General features: G+C 40.5%; 1 protein-coding gene across 9 annotated transcripts in view; it reads right to left on the reverse strand.

Annotated features, from left to right (window-relative positions):
* Window positions 1-16517, reverse strand: part of LOC121318044 (oxysterol-binding protein-related protein 8-like) — a 99277-nt gene that overhangs the window by 7485 nt on the left and 75275 nt on the right. For all 9 annotated transcript variants that reach the window (XM_041254263.1, XM_041254269.1, XM_041254267.1 and 6 more), the window contains 15 exons: window positions 15517-15597; window positions 14529-14630; window positions 13296-13499; window positions 9375-9459; window positions 8994-9165; window positions 8156-8393; window positions 6482-6666; window positions 5718-5799; window positions 5136-5234; window positions 4865-4961; window positions 3810-3908; window positions 1547-1644; window positions 1142-1231; window positions 734-870; window positions 55-240 (listed from right to left, as the gene is read on the reverse strand). In XM_041254263.1, the coding sequence (XP_041110197.1) occupies window positions 55-240; window positions 734-870; window positions 1142-1231; window positions 1547-1644; window positions 3810-3908; window positions 4865-4961; window positions 5136-5234; window positions 5718-5799; window positions 6482-6666; window positions 8156-8393; window positions 8994-9165; window positions 9375-9459; window positions 13296-13499; window positions 14529-14630; window positions 15517-15597 (1955 nt within the window). The remainder of the gene's footprint in view (window positions 1-54; window positions 241-733; window positions 871-1141; window positions 1232-1546; window positions 1645-3809; window positions 3909-4864; window positions 4962-5135; window positions 5235-5717; window positions 5800-6481; window positions 6667-8155; window positions 8394-8993; window positions 9166-9374; window positions 9460-13295; window positions 13500-14528; window positions 14631-15516; window positions 15598-16517) is intronic.

Raw genomic sequence — 16517 nt, forward strand, 5'->3', positions numbered from 1 at the left:
AAATGTGGTGCTGGATGTAGTGGGCCGCATTGCCCTGTGCTTGCCCGTGCTTACTCTGCATATCTATACTGCCACTCTCCAGTGATGGGGTCCTGCTCAAACAGCCTGCATTTCCACTCCTCGCACTTGGCTTTCCTTTCCCGGGTCGCCTTCCTCTGTGCTTCCTCCAGGATGTACTTCTCGTTGGTGGCTTCCACCTGGTCTTTGTTATGGATGGCTTGGGTAACGTGCTGCCACAATCTGATCAAAGGAGAGCACGAAACAGAGAAAGGGCATCAGTGGAATGATAAAACTGCTTTGTTCCAAGGGGGCGTGTTCATCCCAGTGGATTGGCAATGGCAAACCCGCTATCAATGAATCGCACTGCAGTTTATGCAGCTACACTGAAAAACAAAAAGGATTTCAATGAAGGATCAGCCTTGCTATAAAATATTTGCATTTCCTACAGTATACTCTTAAAGCAGTTTTTTTTTTTTGTGTAAAGCTATGAATGGAATAGTTATAATGAAGAACCTGAAGAATCACAAAATAAATTACTCCACAAGCCTTTATACTGTCAGAGTGTGCCACAGGAGTATGCTACAGGCAACCATACTGATGGTTTGTGTATTTAAAAGTTCCTCAATTTGGCCTTTAAGGCTCCATAACCACTCAAGTGGCATTGCAGGCCGTCAGCTGCATTGAAGCCTCAAAGCACTCAAGCATCCTGTGCATCTGCTGCCTGATCCCTCACTTTTCCGATTCCCAGTCCTCTTGCTCCTCGGTCACCACGGTGCACCTCATCAGCCGGCTCTGCCTCAGCTCAGGAGTCGGATTCCAGAACGTGTCGGAGATTCCGGTCTTCTTATCATGGATAATGACCTCACTGTCCTATATAATAAATGCAGCAGGAGCTTCAGAGTTACTTGTGGCTTCTGTAAAACTATTTTACAACAAAACACCACACATTATACAGTACTGTAATTCTATTGGTCAACTTTTACGCATAGTTTTAAGCAATAATTCCCAAAGCGTTACTATAGGTTATGGTTATCGATTCAGTGTTTTAGGGCCACTGACTCATTACAATATTCAATAGGTGATCTGACATCACAGAGATTGAAAAATCTCTCACCATAAATATTCAAATGGACACACTCACCCAGTGGCCCTCCAAAGTAGCCAGTACTTCCTTGCCAAGTTTGATTTTTCCAGATATTTGGTTAACACTGTCGTTGTTGCCTAAAAACGGCTGTGAAAAGATTCAGCTGGTTACTTTCATTAGTAACTGAAAACAGCTATTTAATTACAAGTAGATTCAACCCTGGCAGCCACAGAAATCACTAAAAACTTCTTCTGTGAGTGTGTGAGTTTGGGTCACGATGAACACATTAACTGGATTTGGCAAGCACCTCAGCTGAATGAACGTATGCCAGCACAGTTCTTTTAAACACACAGGGATACATTCATTACGCTTTTGTCATGCTTTTCTTTTCTACATTTTCTTTTTGTTCTTATTTCTTTCAATGCGTTTCGATGCATCGCAATCAGCCAAGCACACAATTACCTTCAGTTTGAATTCAAGCAAAGCGCTGTATCCCGTTTTCTCACACATGATGTTTATCTGCCCTCCAAGCTCCAGAGTCAATGTACCATAAAGAATTCCTTTAAAAAATAAACACATAAATCACAGCATTCAGCATCATGCTGTCTGAAGTCTGTATTGGGCACAAGGAAGGAGGATCAAACATAATTTTAAAACTAGACTACAGAGATACATGCCCATTTTTTATTTATTTTTCAGTATACACTGTTTTGTCCCCCTACCATACCAGGTAAACTGTATGGCTATGGCCAAAGGTTTTGCATCACCTTATAGAATTAACCAATGTTACTTCATAAAGTCGAATGAAACCTGCTGAATAATGTTACGTCAATATATTGAAAAAATGCCGCTTTGTCGTTTCCCATATACTGATTTATACCCGGTTTTTGTCTAATATTCAATATTTTCCCAGTACTATTTTCTAGGAAATAAACAATATTTTGATTAAAATACTGCTTTACTTTCAAATTGTAATAGGCATCTCTACACTGTATCCTAGGACACTGCAGACACTTACAGAGGATCAAAAACCTTCAAACGTGGTTCTCTGACACTTCACAAACACATTATCACCTGATTATGTTAGTCAATCAAAGTCTGATTATTGTGGCAATTCCTGGGCATGCTAACTACTAGCTTGATCAAAAACTAAATTGAAATACTTACACAAATATAATATTTTTAGTGGAGGAGGAATGGGGAGAAAGCGTAAATCAGTTTATGATATACAAAAGAAATATAGAAAAAGCAAAAAATAGCAGAAGTGGGTCGGATGAGGTAGAGGATGCATAGCGCTGCAAATACAGCTGCATTGAGGTGCATGTTCACGCTGACAAAGAACAAACTGAAAAATAAACGACACATTAAACTAAAACAAGAAATGAACTGAGAGTGAACTGATCAATTTATGCAGCTTTTACAGAAGATTTAATAAAAAGAGAGTGCAGAATGACTGTGTTAATGAGTTTATCAGAGCGCTGTGCTTTGCTGGACAGTCACTGTTTATTGCAGAGTGGTATGTATTGGTGACTTTGTGCGAAGGGACTGTCTGCCCGTCGGCTAACACACTGCCTAACACCAACAATCCTCATCGTAAATATCTGACAAAAATGGTGATGCTTTAATTGGTAAACTTATGAAACGCATTAATGGAAACGTCCAGTGTGATTTTTGATACGTCTCCCGATGGCTTGCACTGCCCAGTTCTGTCAAATTTCTTTTCTTTTTAGGAACCTGGCTTGTTTTGTGCTGATGTCATGTGCATACCCTCTGTGATACTATTTCAGTCAGTACATCGATTGCCCAAACGTTCGCAGCTTACTTGGGAAAATGTGGCTTCGACTTGCACAGATTCTGATTCAAGACATCCCAGGGACATTACAAAACAACTAAACCCCCTACAAGAAGATATCTTCGGCCAGCCTTCGGGTAGCGCTAGAGTGACCAGCAAAGCTCCTCTGAGTTTAAGTTTTCACCATCCAAGCTGAGGACGAGGTAAACAGACAGCCCTTGTTTTATCCCCTGCTGGGTTTGCTTATGTGAAGGACTGCTGTGCTTGTAAGTAGTTCATCTTGGGTTGTCTGTCAGAACTGTACCATAAAATACAATGTGCTGACTAAGGTGTGTGTACATTAGTTTGTATTACATGGTGGATTGAGGCTGCAGTCTCTTTGAGGGCGTCACATGCATACAGCCGTTTCTTTCTTTATGTTTTGAGCAGGGGTAAAAAAAAAAAAAATCTTTACACTTCGTTATTGAGAGCAGTGTTTATTCGAGGGCGGTGTCTAATAAAAAGCTGATATCCGAGTGAGGCGTTAATTCGAGGGCGGCATTAATTCAAGTAATACGGTAAATATATATTTTTTTTCAATTATGTCTCAATCCTAAAAATCTAGGTGATGCAAAACTTTTGGCCACTTTTTCAATATACGCTATTTTGCTGTAACTGTAGGTTCAACCAAGCTGCAACAAGATTCAGCTTCAGCTTTTATAGTACAGACAATTTTTTCCAGTTAATCCAAAAAGCTCCTGGCACAGCTGGTGATAACCATGGCAGCTGCATTCGGACACTTTCTTCAATGTGCTGAGACGATAGAGACATCTGTATATCAGTGAACTAAACCCACGATTCAGCTCCTATCCTATCCAAGAGGAGCAGGTGACACGGTGTGCAGGGCATGGTCAAAAGTGTGGTTCAATCCCTTCGACAAAACATGAGGTATACCTTTGCAATGAGCATAAGGCATATTCATCACATAATCCTCCCCCCTGTTCAGGAAAGTCAGTCTGGCTTCTCCGTCCAGTATGGCAGATAATGAGTTGCCTGCAAGAAAATATTTTATGAGTAAATCCCTTGAATGACACCAGTGACTTGTATTATTGCATTGATACGGTGCTATTACAGATTCTATTACAAGTGAAACTTTTCAGCTATTAATTCTCATTGGGATCGTTCAATACCACTACACGATACAGGGTCCACTGTATTATGGGTATAACTAGAGGACTTCGAGACAACGGTCTCCCTCACTAGTACACAAACCTCAGGCATCTCTTGTTGACTCCAGAATACTTGTCTCCTTGTATAATTGATGCTTCTTGTAGTTACTAGGTAAATATACTAGAGGTGCAGGATTTCTTGCTACTCATCTGCATGCTTACAGGTTCACCTTTAGTTATTTTTAATGCAACTTATTATATCCAAGCAGATTCACAAACATTCCAGTATCTCATATGTGACATTCATTCAGTTAAACCAGACACTTGACCAAATGACCAGAAAGTTGTCCCAAACCCTGAAATATTTCATTTGGTTAAAACGCCTATAATGAATACGATTGACAGTATAATGCTTTCTAATGCTCACGAGAAAACAGAAAAGAGGAGTATTATACAGCAAACACATGATAATTAGGAGTCAAAAAAGAGACACTTTTTAATGTTATTTGCTCTACTCTAATATTCATAGAATAGTATAATCTAGTGCAGGACAGTAGTGTGTATGAGCACATAGGCTGGGTTTAAACTTGCAAAACTACAATGTGTTAATTAATAGAACACTACGAGCTGCAGCTGGAAGCAATGTAGTGGCTGTGACAATGTTTCCATACAGGAGTGAATAGGAGCTCCACTGAATGGTCATCAATAAAAGGTTTCTGAAGAGGGTGCTGCAGCCACAATCAATGGAAAGGATAGTCATACAAAATGACGGGGGTAGTGTGAATTATGGGGGCAGTCAAACACATGCATAACCTGTGTAGAATATATAAATGAACTCACCGTAAAACTTTGATTTGGCCAGGATGCTACCACTGAGGCAAAACCCATCTTTTCTATTACTTACATAGAAGGCAGACACTGGCGGATGATGGGACACCTATTGAGCACACAACACACAGCACTTGAATGCATTGCAAGCGGGTATGAGAGAAACTCTGCACAGCACACATCGCATTAACAATGAGAAACAACATTTCATATCAGAAAACACCAAGAAAAAAGCTTTTCAAAGTAAATCATACCGATACATTTTTAAGGGTATTTTCGTTACCTGTTCAGAAATGTAAAACGTCTTGCTGTTTGTCTGGGGATGGATCCACAAACACCTGAATGTTTCACCAAGAATTGGATTGTAAGGTTTCTTCAGTCCCTGAGAAGAGAAAGCAAAGGAAGGGAACCTTATTCAAATGAAAACCCTTACGGTGAAATTCCAGATTCAACTGTAGAATGTCTTCAAATATATGAGGAAGAACTGGAATTACTTAGAAGAGCTGGAGATTATTATATATTATATATATATATATATATATATATATATATATATATATATATATATATATATTTTTTTCTAAAAATCGTCCCTCAAATCGCTACTTGGGCGTTGAGCACATCCTTGTGTAAACGTGCAGAAACCCCCCATGTTATTAATAATTACAAAACAGACATTTCACTGTTTGTAGTGCTGCTTAGTTGCAGATATTTAGATCAATTTTAAACACTGCAGAAAAGCCCACCAGGCCAACATTAAAAGGTATAGCACCTTTTAGTTCTTAAGAGAATCATATTACTGTTGCTCTTTGAAAAACAGCCATGTGAAAAGGCAAAAGCAAATACCAGTAGTTTTTTTAATTACCTGTGGCTTTTTGTAAAATCCTGAAAGGTACCATTTCACAACCTTCTTCAGTCGATTGTAGGCATTTTCTTCAACAGCAGCCCTGTTGGCACAAACAAATGAATGCCGATCCTAGCAGTGTGTTTTATCAATCAATTGACTGGAACTGTGCGTCATGCTTCTGCAACACTAGTCTAGCTTCCCATATACAGAATCTTCCTGTTCATGAGAATAACCAGTCATAGCATGGGCATTGTTAACATGAGTGGCAGTAATACAATCTAATTGGCACAGGGACTGACATAATGTTAACACATATCGTAATATATCAATCTTCTGCTGACAACAGTGCTAATACAATCAGCACTGGTGCACGCAGATGATCGAGGCATGAGAAACATCAAGTAGAGTAGCTAACTAACAAAGTGTTGGACTGCACAGAGCGCAATGGGAGTTAATACTTCTGCAATAGGAAACACAACATGTGAACAGACTGCCTGTGACTGGATGTGATTTTTGAGCAAAAAGATAAACTTAAGCAGGGCCCGGTTTAATGTGTTTCTTAAGAACTCATCAAGTGCAGCTTGATGTACGCTTTAGTATGTGAAAAATATGCAGCAGCGGGAAGCAAAGTCACTTCTCAGACACTTCTCCTAAGCAGGCTAGCAATCAATGAGACTCCTGTCTAACTAGCTATGTACATTTAAAAGGACTGGTTTTCTTATTTAATCCAGTCCCTTCACTATTTAAATCACCCAGTTCCATGGCCATAGAGGGGTACTCACTCCGAGAGGAAGTTGGCGTGATAGTAGTAATCGGAGAGCTTGTCCAGGAAGGAGCGAGGCTCCAGGATGAACGTAGGCAACACCACCTTGGATAGGTCCATCCCAGGACGCACCTGCTTCAGTAACGTCCAGATGAGGCTCTTGTTCTCCTCGGACACTGTCTCTGTCTGAGAGGCCTCCCCAGCCTGCAAGCAAACAATCAATGAATCAACCAGTCAAAACCTTGATTTACAGATCAGTCAATTGAGAACAAATTCTCATTTACAATAACGAGCTGGCAAGAGACTCCCACCACCAAAGCAAACAACATCAAACACAACAATTAAGAAGTAAAAAACACATCATCAATCATAAAACATAAAACTCAGCAGGTGTCAGTCAGCAATGAGTCAACCGTACAGCTAAAAGCAACCTCACGTATGAACCTTTCTAATTTTAACTTTTGTTGAAACTCATTCCAGGCATGGCTGCTGCAAACTGAAATGAGTGACGACCAAAAACTGGTTTATAAAATAACAAGAAATCTACAGAACATAAAGAAGATCAAACAGGATGGGGAAAAAATGGGTCAGTGTCGCTCTTCTCAAAATCGTTTCTATTCATTCGATTTTCTTTATTGTACGTTTAGTAGAAAATAAAGGTAATGACCCATACAAAAAATAATAATCTAGTTATTAGCATGAAGGATTGCAAATCAATATGATATTTAAAATGACTAAATCCGAGTTGATTACTAATGACCGATTACTTTAAAACAAAACTGTGTTATGATGGCCTTACAAAAGTTATAATAAGCATTTGAAAAGAATCTTCAATAACACAGAGGTTTATAGAGCGGGCTACACAGAATCTGTACAACCATATCTGCCAGTAGATGGCATTGCAACTGATGAACAAAACACAGACTACTGTTTTGTTCACAAGAGATCTACTTGAACAACCTAGATCGTAGAGGATTAATAACAGCACAATAATTTTATTAATAGCCCGAGGAACATCATGCAAAACAACATCAGTTAAAGCTAGGGAACTCGCTTCAGGACCCGAGACAACACACGAGAGAAACAACTTGCAATGGAAACAAACTGCTTTGTGCTCGATTACTGACATTCCCATCCTCTAGACTAATGAATAATAGCGCTACAGTCAAATGCTACCTCTGCAATTGAGGGAAGGGGTGTGTTACATTTATTTACAATTAAATTAAAAAGATATTTCATTGGCAAAAGACCTTGAATTATAGACATTGATACCTGGAGCAACAAGCCTCAGCAATTAAATGTTCTGTTATCGGTGTTAAGAAAAAAAAAAAAAAAGCTGTAGTTTGTTGTCAGGAGCACTGGATTATGAATTGGCTTATTCTAAGAAGTTGTTTCAATTGAGCTATTTGATTATGAAAAATCGCTTGAGTGAGAGTGAATAAAACTGAATTTTTGGGTTTGTTCTTCTGGATGAATAAGGTTTGTGTTGTGTGTCTCTGTTGTCCAGTCTAGTCATGAATCAGGAGCCATACGAACGTGCATTGCAGCGAGGACTGCTAGGAAGGCTACAGCCCTGCACTGTGCCAGACCACTGCCTCTCCAGACTGTTCCAGGCAGGTGGTCTCGCGCAGCACCTCAGCCCTACACTCTGCCAGCCTGATCCCTCTCCCTCGTGCGAGCACTGCTGCCTCACCTCCCCCAGCTCCTCGCGAGACTGCTCCAGGTAGGTGGTCTCACGCAGCACTTCGATGGGCTCGGGCTCCAGGTAAGAGTCATCCTGCCGCTCCGAGGTGTCTGTGTCGCTCTCCTCGCTCTTCTCCAGCCCGTCATTGTCCGACTCCTCATGGTCCTGCTCGTTCTCCCGGTCCGACTTGTCTGAGTAAAGGTCGTGGTCCCTGAAGTGCTGCGTCTCAATTTCATTGTCATTGAAGCTGCAAAACACACAATTCATTTTTTTTTAATGGTGGGACGCACTGGAGCTTGGAAGTTACCAAGAGTGACACGTTATATGTTTTAAATCCTACAAAGGACAACATATTTTGGGTTAAGTAACCTGTTCAGCCACTGCTGCTAACAAAAATTAACTTATTTGGGAACCATGCCAGATTTATTTATCAAATTATTCATTTATAAGAATAAAACATTTTACTCAAATAAAATAGGCAAACACTGGACACAGGCTGCTGATGTCACTTTTATTTGGCCACTCTTAAGCTATATATTGAGAAGTAACTCTTTCAACAATATAAGACAACTCAGCAAAAGATAACACTACGGCAGTAGACCTATAAGAAAGAGATCCATTGGAAACAGCAGGCGATTAAACTAAATGTTGAATATGCCTATGTATGCCCTATTTTTAATCATCACTATTCAGTGTCAAGCTTTTTTTTAATCACAAGCAGATCAGAGAATGTTTTTAAAGGATGGTAATGGTCAGGAACAATGCTTATGACCACTCAATTACAGACACGCTGGTGCACAATCCTGGTTTAATCCAGTGCTAGACTACAGAGCAGTAGGATTCTCACGAGAAGTTGTCGGGTCCTTGCAGGTTGCTGGCTCGCAGCAGGCTGTAGAAGTTGACCTGGGAGTGCTCTCCTGAGGATCCCAGTTCTAGCTCCTTGCCTTCCCTGATCATGGTGCGCTTAAGGAGGCTTGAGCATTTCAGTGCCAGCTCCAGAGCATCCAGCCAGCACCTGCCTGCCAAGGGGAGAGCAGGAAAGTTAATTCTTGTAATGTTAATGTATGGCCACCAGGTGTCACTGTGGTTTAATTTTTCTGGCATCTCTGTCCCAGCCATGGCATCCCGCCAGTGTCCCTCAGGCAGACAGGCAGTTGCTATTATGATGATCACTGATATCCACGACTATGTAAAGGTTGTAAATTCACTGATAAAAACCGCCTCTTACCATCTGACTCGGAAGCAGCCCGGAAGATCAGGTAACTGCTGGGTAAAGGCTGAGTGATGGATCCTACCGCTTCCCCTTTCGGACCCTGCAATTCAACAGACATGTGCTTCAGAAAGAGAGTTTGGTATTGAAAATGTCTAAAAACAATACCATGGCAACCACAGAGTTACTGTTCAAACACAGCACTTCATGGATCTTTCAATGCCATGCCTGAACAGTAACTCAGATGCTCAGCAGTGCCTGCCACATCAAAATACCAACCCGCAATACAGTGACATCACAGCGTCTGTGGGCTACTGATAAAAGCATTCATGTGGAACTCTGGCAGATGCTGATAACTCTGTGCAGCCTCCATGGAACTGTGCTGTCCAAAAACACCACTCCATGGAACTGTGCTGTCCAAAAACACCACTCCATGGAACTGTGCTATATAAAACACCACTCCACGGAACTGTGCTGTACAAAAACACCACTCCATGGAACTGTGCTATATAAAAACACCACTCCATGGAACTGTGCTATATAAAACACCACTCCACGGAACTGTGCTGTAAAAACACCACTCCATGGAACTGTGCTATATAAAACACCACTCCACGGAACTCTGCTGTACAAAAACACCACTCCACGGAACTCTGCTGTACAAAAACACCACTCCACGGAACTGTGCTGTATAAAACACCAAACAAAATGTCCAAAATGAAATGCATTCAATCTATTAAAATTATACATTATAGTGTGACATTTTGGTGGAGAACTATATCGTAGAGGGTATTATTGACCATTGCCTGTCTTTCTTGCCGCAAACCTTGCCTATTTTGCAATATTTTTCTGTTTATTCAAACTTTCAAACTAAAAATGCTTTAGTTCCTTTAGTGATAGGGGCCAAGTGACTGCAGTGCTCATCTCATATTTGATAAGTGAAATCCTCGATCAGGTATGACGTATACATTTTCCACACACACACTCCCCGGCCACTCAGTGGTTCAACTACAAGAAGTGGACTGTATTTTCCACTGCGGTCAGGGGTGCAAATGGGGTTGAAAACTGGTGCTAAACTATTCAGTACAAGACAGCCTACTGGTGCGACCAGTTTCTGCATCTTCCCACACAACACAATCCTTCTCTCCTGTGTATGTCAATGAGTGTGGGCAGGTCATGTGAGTAGTGCAGATACAATGAGAAACTATCACCTTGTATGGTTCTTAAAGAGCAAGAGCGAGGTTCAGACAACTGTTTAAATAGCATACCTGTCATTTTTCTTTTCATTAACAGTCTAACAACCTTTTACACTTACAAAGTTAAAGTCTGTTTTATCACGAGGCTAGTTATGCTCCTTGGCCTGGCCTGATGTGGAAAAAATGCAAAATTAGCACAGGTGTTCAGGCAGGATCTTTGTCTAATTTAGTGGTGTATAAAGTACAGAGGACACAGAGGAGGTTTTGGTGCATTACAGGGGCCAGTTCTTCTGCCTGCCAAGAAGGGATCTGAAGCAAGATGGTTACCTTGAACCCCAGTGAAGAGCAAACAGAAAGATGGGGTTCCACTTGACCCAAAGAAAAAAGCTTGCTGGCCTACAGCGAAACAGTTTTTCTTTAAGTATAGCCACACACTGAATTTCCTATATTTAAAGATAACCTATACTTTCCAGTTACCAGTTTATTTTCTTTGAATAATGAACCACTATTGTTTTCAAATAACATCACTGTTAAATAACACCACTTTGGATCTTTATAGACTAGGAAAAAGATGTCTATTTTCCAGCTGATAGTTTTTTTAAAGAAAGAATACCACATTGACCGTTTGATGAACTAGTGTGTCTGAAACTTTTGTTAACTTATTTTTATTAACCAAGAAAGTGCAGGAACTGGTCAGTTATCTTACTGAGAATATTAAGCTTGCTAAAATGATTGTGTTATTATTAACACATATTAACAGTGCTGTATGAACTTGCATGCCATCTGAACTTCCTGCCCTGTACTTTTCACCGGGCAGTCTCTGGTGGTCTCTGCTGGCTGAGAATAACAAATTCAATCTAACACCTCAAACTCTCGCTGCTTTCTAAACTAACCATCTTTTCTGAAAATAAAGTTTAAACCCAGTGATAGCCATCTAAATTATGCACTTTTCCAAAAAGCCAAGGTGTTGTTTCATCTTACGACATCACCAACTACAAACTGGTCTAGTAATGTGCTTCTGAAGGAATATCCTGGAGCATATTTTTAAGGGAGGTGTCTAGACAGGATCCGGGCAGGATTTTTAACTAAGTATATTATTATTTTAGATGAACTGTTGAATAAGCCCATAATTCATATAAAATCAAACTAATGCATCATAATTATAATTACTTAGTGCAGCATGTGCATTCTTGCTTAAGTCTATTATAAGACCATTTAAGTGAGCTTGATAGTTCTCAAACACATTGCAACCACATGAGTAGGGGAGTTGTGGTGACATCAAGCAGGGCAAGTGGAAAACTGAAAACCTGGGTGTAAAAGGCACAAAACGACAGGAAGCAAAGCACAGGTCGCAGGATATTAGCACCCCGACACAGATGAGAGGAGGACTTGCATAAACACTAGTGATGAACCTAATGATCCTTGTGAACCCGATCAGATGAACCAGCGCAAGAGAGAAAGGAAGCTCAACGGGCACAAACCTGGAGTTAAATGGCCAAGGGCTTCTGAGAAAACAGTGCCAGACACAGTAAAGACTGATCTCTGTTTTGCATTGGAAAGGTTAGTGGGAACAGTCGAAAAGAAGCTGGTTAAATTTGGGGATACCATCTACGCATATGGAAGCAAGTGGTTTGGAGTTGAAAAAAAAAATAAGAAAGTACAAACTATTCCTGTAAACTCTAGATGGCAGGAGATTGAGTGCTTCGTTAGAGAAAGGAGGCAGCTGAGGAAGCAATAGAGGAGAGGAGAACAAAGTCAGAAGGAGGTATTCAATCTGTTACAAAGGGTGATAAAAGATAAGATTGCAACATTGCACAGAGCTGAGCACCTACGGAAACACTACAAAAAGAAGGAGCTTGTGAGAACTAACGTTTATAAAGACCCATTCAAACTGGCAAAGAAGTCATTCACCAGGGAGAAAAATGGCACACTAAAAGCAATTAAGTTTGAGCTGGAGAGATATCTCGAGGAAACGCACACAGATTAAAAAAAAGGCAGGAACCTATGTCAATTCCTTCAGACATCCCGCCTATCAATCCACCATAATACCAAGTGAAGGGCTCACATCTAAGTTGAAAGAAGTAGAGCAAGCTGTTAAAAAGGCAAGGGCGTTATTATCTCCTGGGCCTAATGGAGTTCTGTACAGAGTGTACAAGAGTGCTCCTGGTGTTCTATGAAGGATATCTACATGATCAGATGAAAGGAAACGCAGATGGATCACATTAGTTTACAGTAAAAGAAGCTATGTCTTAGTTGGTGCTTCTCTTGGTGAGAGCCGAGTCCAACATCAGCATGAAGTGTAACACCTACCCTCGTGTAATGGAAATCAGTATATGCATGTATAGCGTGGTTTAATTCGATTGGTTTGTCTGACCAATGCAGCAACTGCATTTAACTACTTTTCTTTCGATACTCTGTTTATGGAAAGCTTGTTTAAATAAATGGGATAACATTTTCAAATGTGATAAAACACTGTTAGAAACGTTGCAGTATTGTTGTTTTCTTAATTGATTTTATTAAGCATAGCCTCTCTGAAGGCGGCTGTTGTTCTAACACAAGCGTCTCGTAATCTGGGATTACTGTTCCCTCTTGAGCCTTTTCTTTATAAGGCACCAACGCCAGAGTTTCAGAGCTCTTTCCAAAATGTCCGCTCATGGTGCCAGAATTTAATGTTGCTGCCGATATATGAGGTACCACAGGTACACATTTGCACCCCTGTGCGGTGCAGGCCCTTTGCACTCACCTTGACGGCCCAGATGGACTGTTCCAGTGGGTGGAACAGCTTGAAGCAGAAGCCGTCCTTCTTGGAGGGGCGCTCAATGAGCTCGCAGGCATTGAGCAGCACCGTGCCGACCCACTGTCCGTTCTTCAAAGTCTTGTAGATTAGCAGCACACCCGGCTTCAGCACACACCACAGCTTCGTCCAGCTCTTCAGCGTGCCCCGGATCTGAGACACACAGACAGACAGACAGACAGGCAGGCACAGTTTTCAGAACTTTCACTCTGTGATGCACGGGAGCCTCGCAGGAGACCCGTACTCCAGCACTTCATCCCTGGCTTGCAAGGACACTGCTGTGCAGCAGGTCCAGTGGTCATGGCTGTTGTTAGACATGTGGGGTTACAACGTATTACAACTGCTGTTGGGAAATCGCAGTGGCTAAAAAGTCTTGAATTAGAATTGATTTTCTAATTGAATAGTGGTAGAATAAAGGGGTGGAAATAATACTCCTATTGCATAGCAGTTTCATCCATTACATTCACATCCACGGACAAACAAAACCGAAGTTATATACAATTATGTGCGTGTGTGTTAGACATATTCACTGTCATGGACACGAATATCTCTTGCCACGGACATGCGTGTCCTTGTACAGACAAGTTGCCACCCAACCAAGAATGGATCAAACTGCTATGCAATGGGACTCTTATTTCCATCCACGTAATTCTTTAGCAAATTATAACATTTGAGCACTATGATAGTAGTGAATCAGTGTTTTGCTCAAGCTACAGGATGGGTTGTTGTTCAGAATATACTTACTAGTACTTGTGTAGTCTATTTAACATTTTTGTGGTAGTTTTTGACAGATATTTATATGCTAAGGTTGTGTAGAAACAGCCAGCGCAGAAGTTGAAACCAATGTCATAACTCAGGTAGCTGGAGCACACGTTATATACATTAGCACATTCACATCAAAGTAATACTAGTTTGAATCAGCTATAAAAAAAAAAAAAAAATAATAATTAAAAAACAGCTGCCATCCTTACTGCTGCAGAACCATAAAATCGAAATAACGACCAAACACAATTTCCCTTTAAAATGAAACTACAGAAATAATATATTCTACCAATGTAAACACTGCAGTCATTGGCTCCATCACTGTTTAGATCCTTAGAATAGACTTCATTGTCTACAACCCCATGCCTTCAGAAAACACTGACTGGGCCCCCGGATCAATATCAACAGAACTGCTCTGACCTTCAGCCAGTCTGCCATGACAATCACCGAGGGGTCTGTGATGGTGCTGAGTAACTCCTTAGTCGCCCTCTTCTTTTCTTCTCTGTAATTCTTCTTCTGTACCTGCAATAAAGATGTATGCATAGGCTACTCATTACTTAATCACTACTTACTGCGTTCTTAAATTATCCATGACAGAACATGACCTAAACAACCATGAAATGTGTGTACTGCAAATGAAGACAGTATCTCAAAGCGTTAGGGCCAAATAGTCACATGACCACAATAATAGTTAGTCAGTTATCTTCAAAAGTCAGAATATTAAGTTGTCAATAAAACAAAATTAAAATAAAATAACGAATATAAAAACATGTTGGAAGCAGCAGCTATATAGAGCTCCAGAAGAAGCTACAGCTCATGAACAATGATAAGACAGGTATCCTGGGTGCACACCTCAGCTGAGCCACTGACTCGCCCTGTAACCTGTGCAATAATCACATCGAAAAGATGCTTCGGTAGATCAACCCTTTTCAAAGTGGCCTTGAAAGCTGTTCTAATGCCAGCGGTAGGGTGCAGATAGAAATGTCTACATGTGCTTAGCAACCATTGTGCTTAGAAGGGTTATCCTTTTAGATAATTGAGCACTTGCCTTCATTTTACAGGCTAAAGACAGTATATTTGTATTTACAGAGTGGAAAGGTGATGTATCTAGGTTGGACCGTCCATGAGGTTTAATTTCAAGTGCTGGTCGGCCTTCATGCAGTACAGGAGCAGACATACTAATAACTCAACACAAACAATATTGTGCTGAGATTCCGCACTGCACCCAATCCATCAAAACTGTACCCATACAAGATCTAAAAATATCTGCAGTGAAAAGAGTGTACTGTGAGTAGACAGAAAAAAAAATTCCTCAGCCCTTCAGAATGAAACGTCAGATTCAAGTCCTTCACAGCTTCTATATTTCTAAAATAATACACAATGAGCAACATGTTTGAAGTTGCCTTACTTTAAGAGACTCCTTCTTCGTAAGTTTGCTCTCTGTGGATGAAACCTCCTTGTCAGACCCATTGTAGAGCTTTGATTCAGACTGTGAAAAAAAGTAAAAAGAAAACTAGATATACACAGTATAGAAAAATACAACACTTTGGTGAACAGGTATTAACCAACAATGCAGGATTCCTGCTAGAAAGAAAAAAGTAAACGTAATGAAGGAATTCCAAGTTAATGCGAAATCTTTGAAGGTTCGTCAAGCGGCATGTATGCACTGTATGCTCCCCCCCATCCCCCCACCTTAACAGAAACAGTTTGGCAATGTGTGAATACTACAAAATCACAAATTAAATGTCACTCACATGAAAACTCCCATCTTTTGATTTGTACAATGCATATTACTTAAACAAAAGTTGTTGTATTAAAATCTCGACAGCAAAACGTTGTATAGCGTAGACTGTACTGAAAGAAATGTCTCGAAAATCCTCTGCTGTTTGGGATTTCTTTTATTAAATGCCCCCCCAAAAAAGTTGAATGCAAACTATGTAAAACAAGCATAAACTACTAGTATACAATGAAATATGCAATCTTGAGATAAGAGTCTTCACGTCTGAGTGAGTGTCTCTCAATGAGCCCATTGACTGTGTGTAAAAATGAAACAGCATATGCTTCGCTCGTTAAAGAATGGGATATTAAAATACTGTATATTCGGGCCTCACTGTTCTGCTGAAAGATGTGAAAATGATCTCAGGTTTCTCACTGATTCTTCTGTCCATTTTAATCAGAGTAGATCTGGCCTAAGCATCTACGGCTTCAGTTTTATACCATCATCGCATGAAAGCATTGCAGACATTGAGAAAGACACCTACCTGATACGCTTGTCATTGAATTTATTAAGTTTCTATTAGTGCCTCTAAATTCAGCACTATTGATCCTCTACAGGAACATTATGGACAATGGGCACTTATTTCTAAAAGTCCCCTGTCTCTAGTTTGGGCAGTTGAAGCCCAACTCAAG

Source organism: Polyodon spathula, chromosome 7 (genome assembly GCF_017654505.1).
Source record: "Polyodon spathula isolate WHYD16114869_AA chromosome 7, ASM1765450v1, whole genome shotgun sequence".
Lineage (NCBI taxonomy): Eukaryota > Metazoa > Chordata > Actinopteri > Acipenseriformes > Polyodontidae > Polyodon > Polyodon spathula.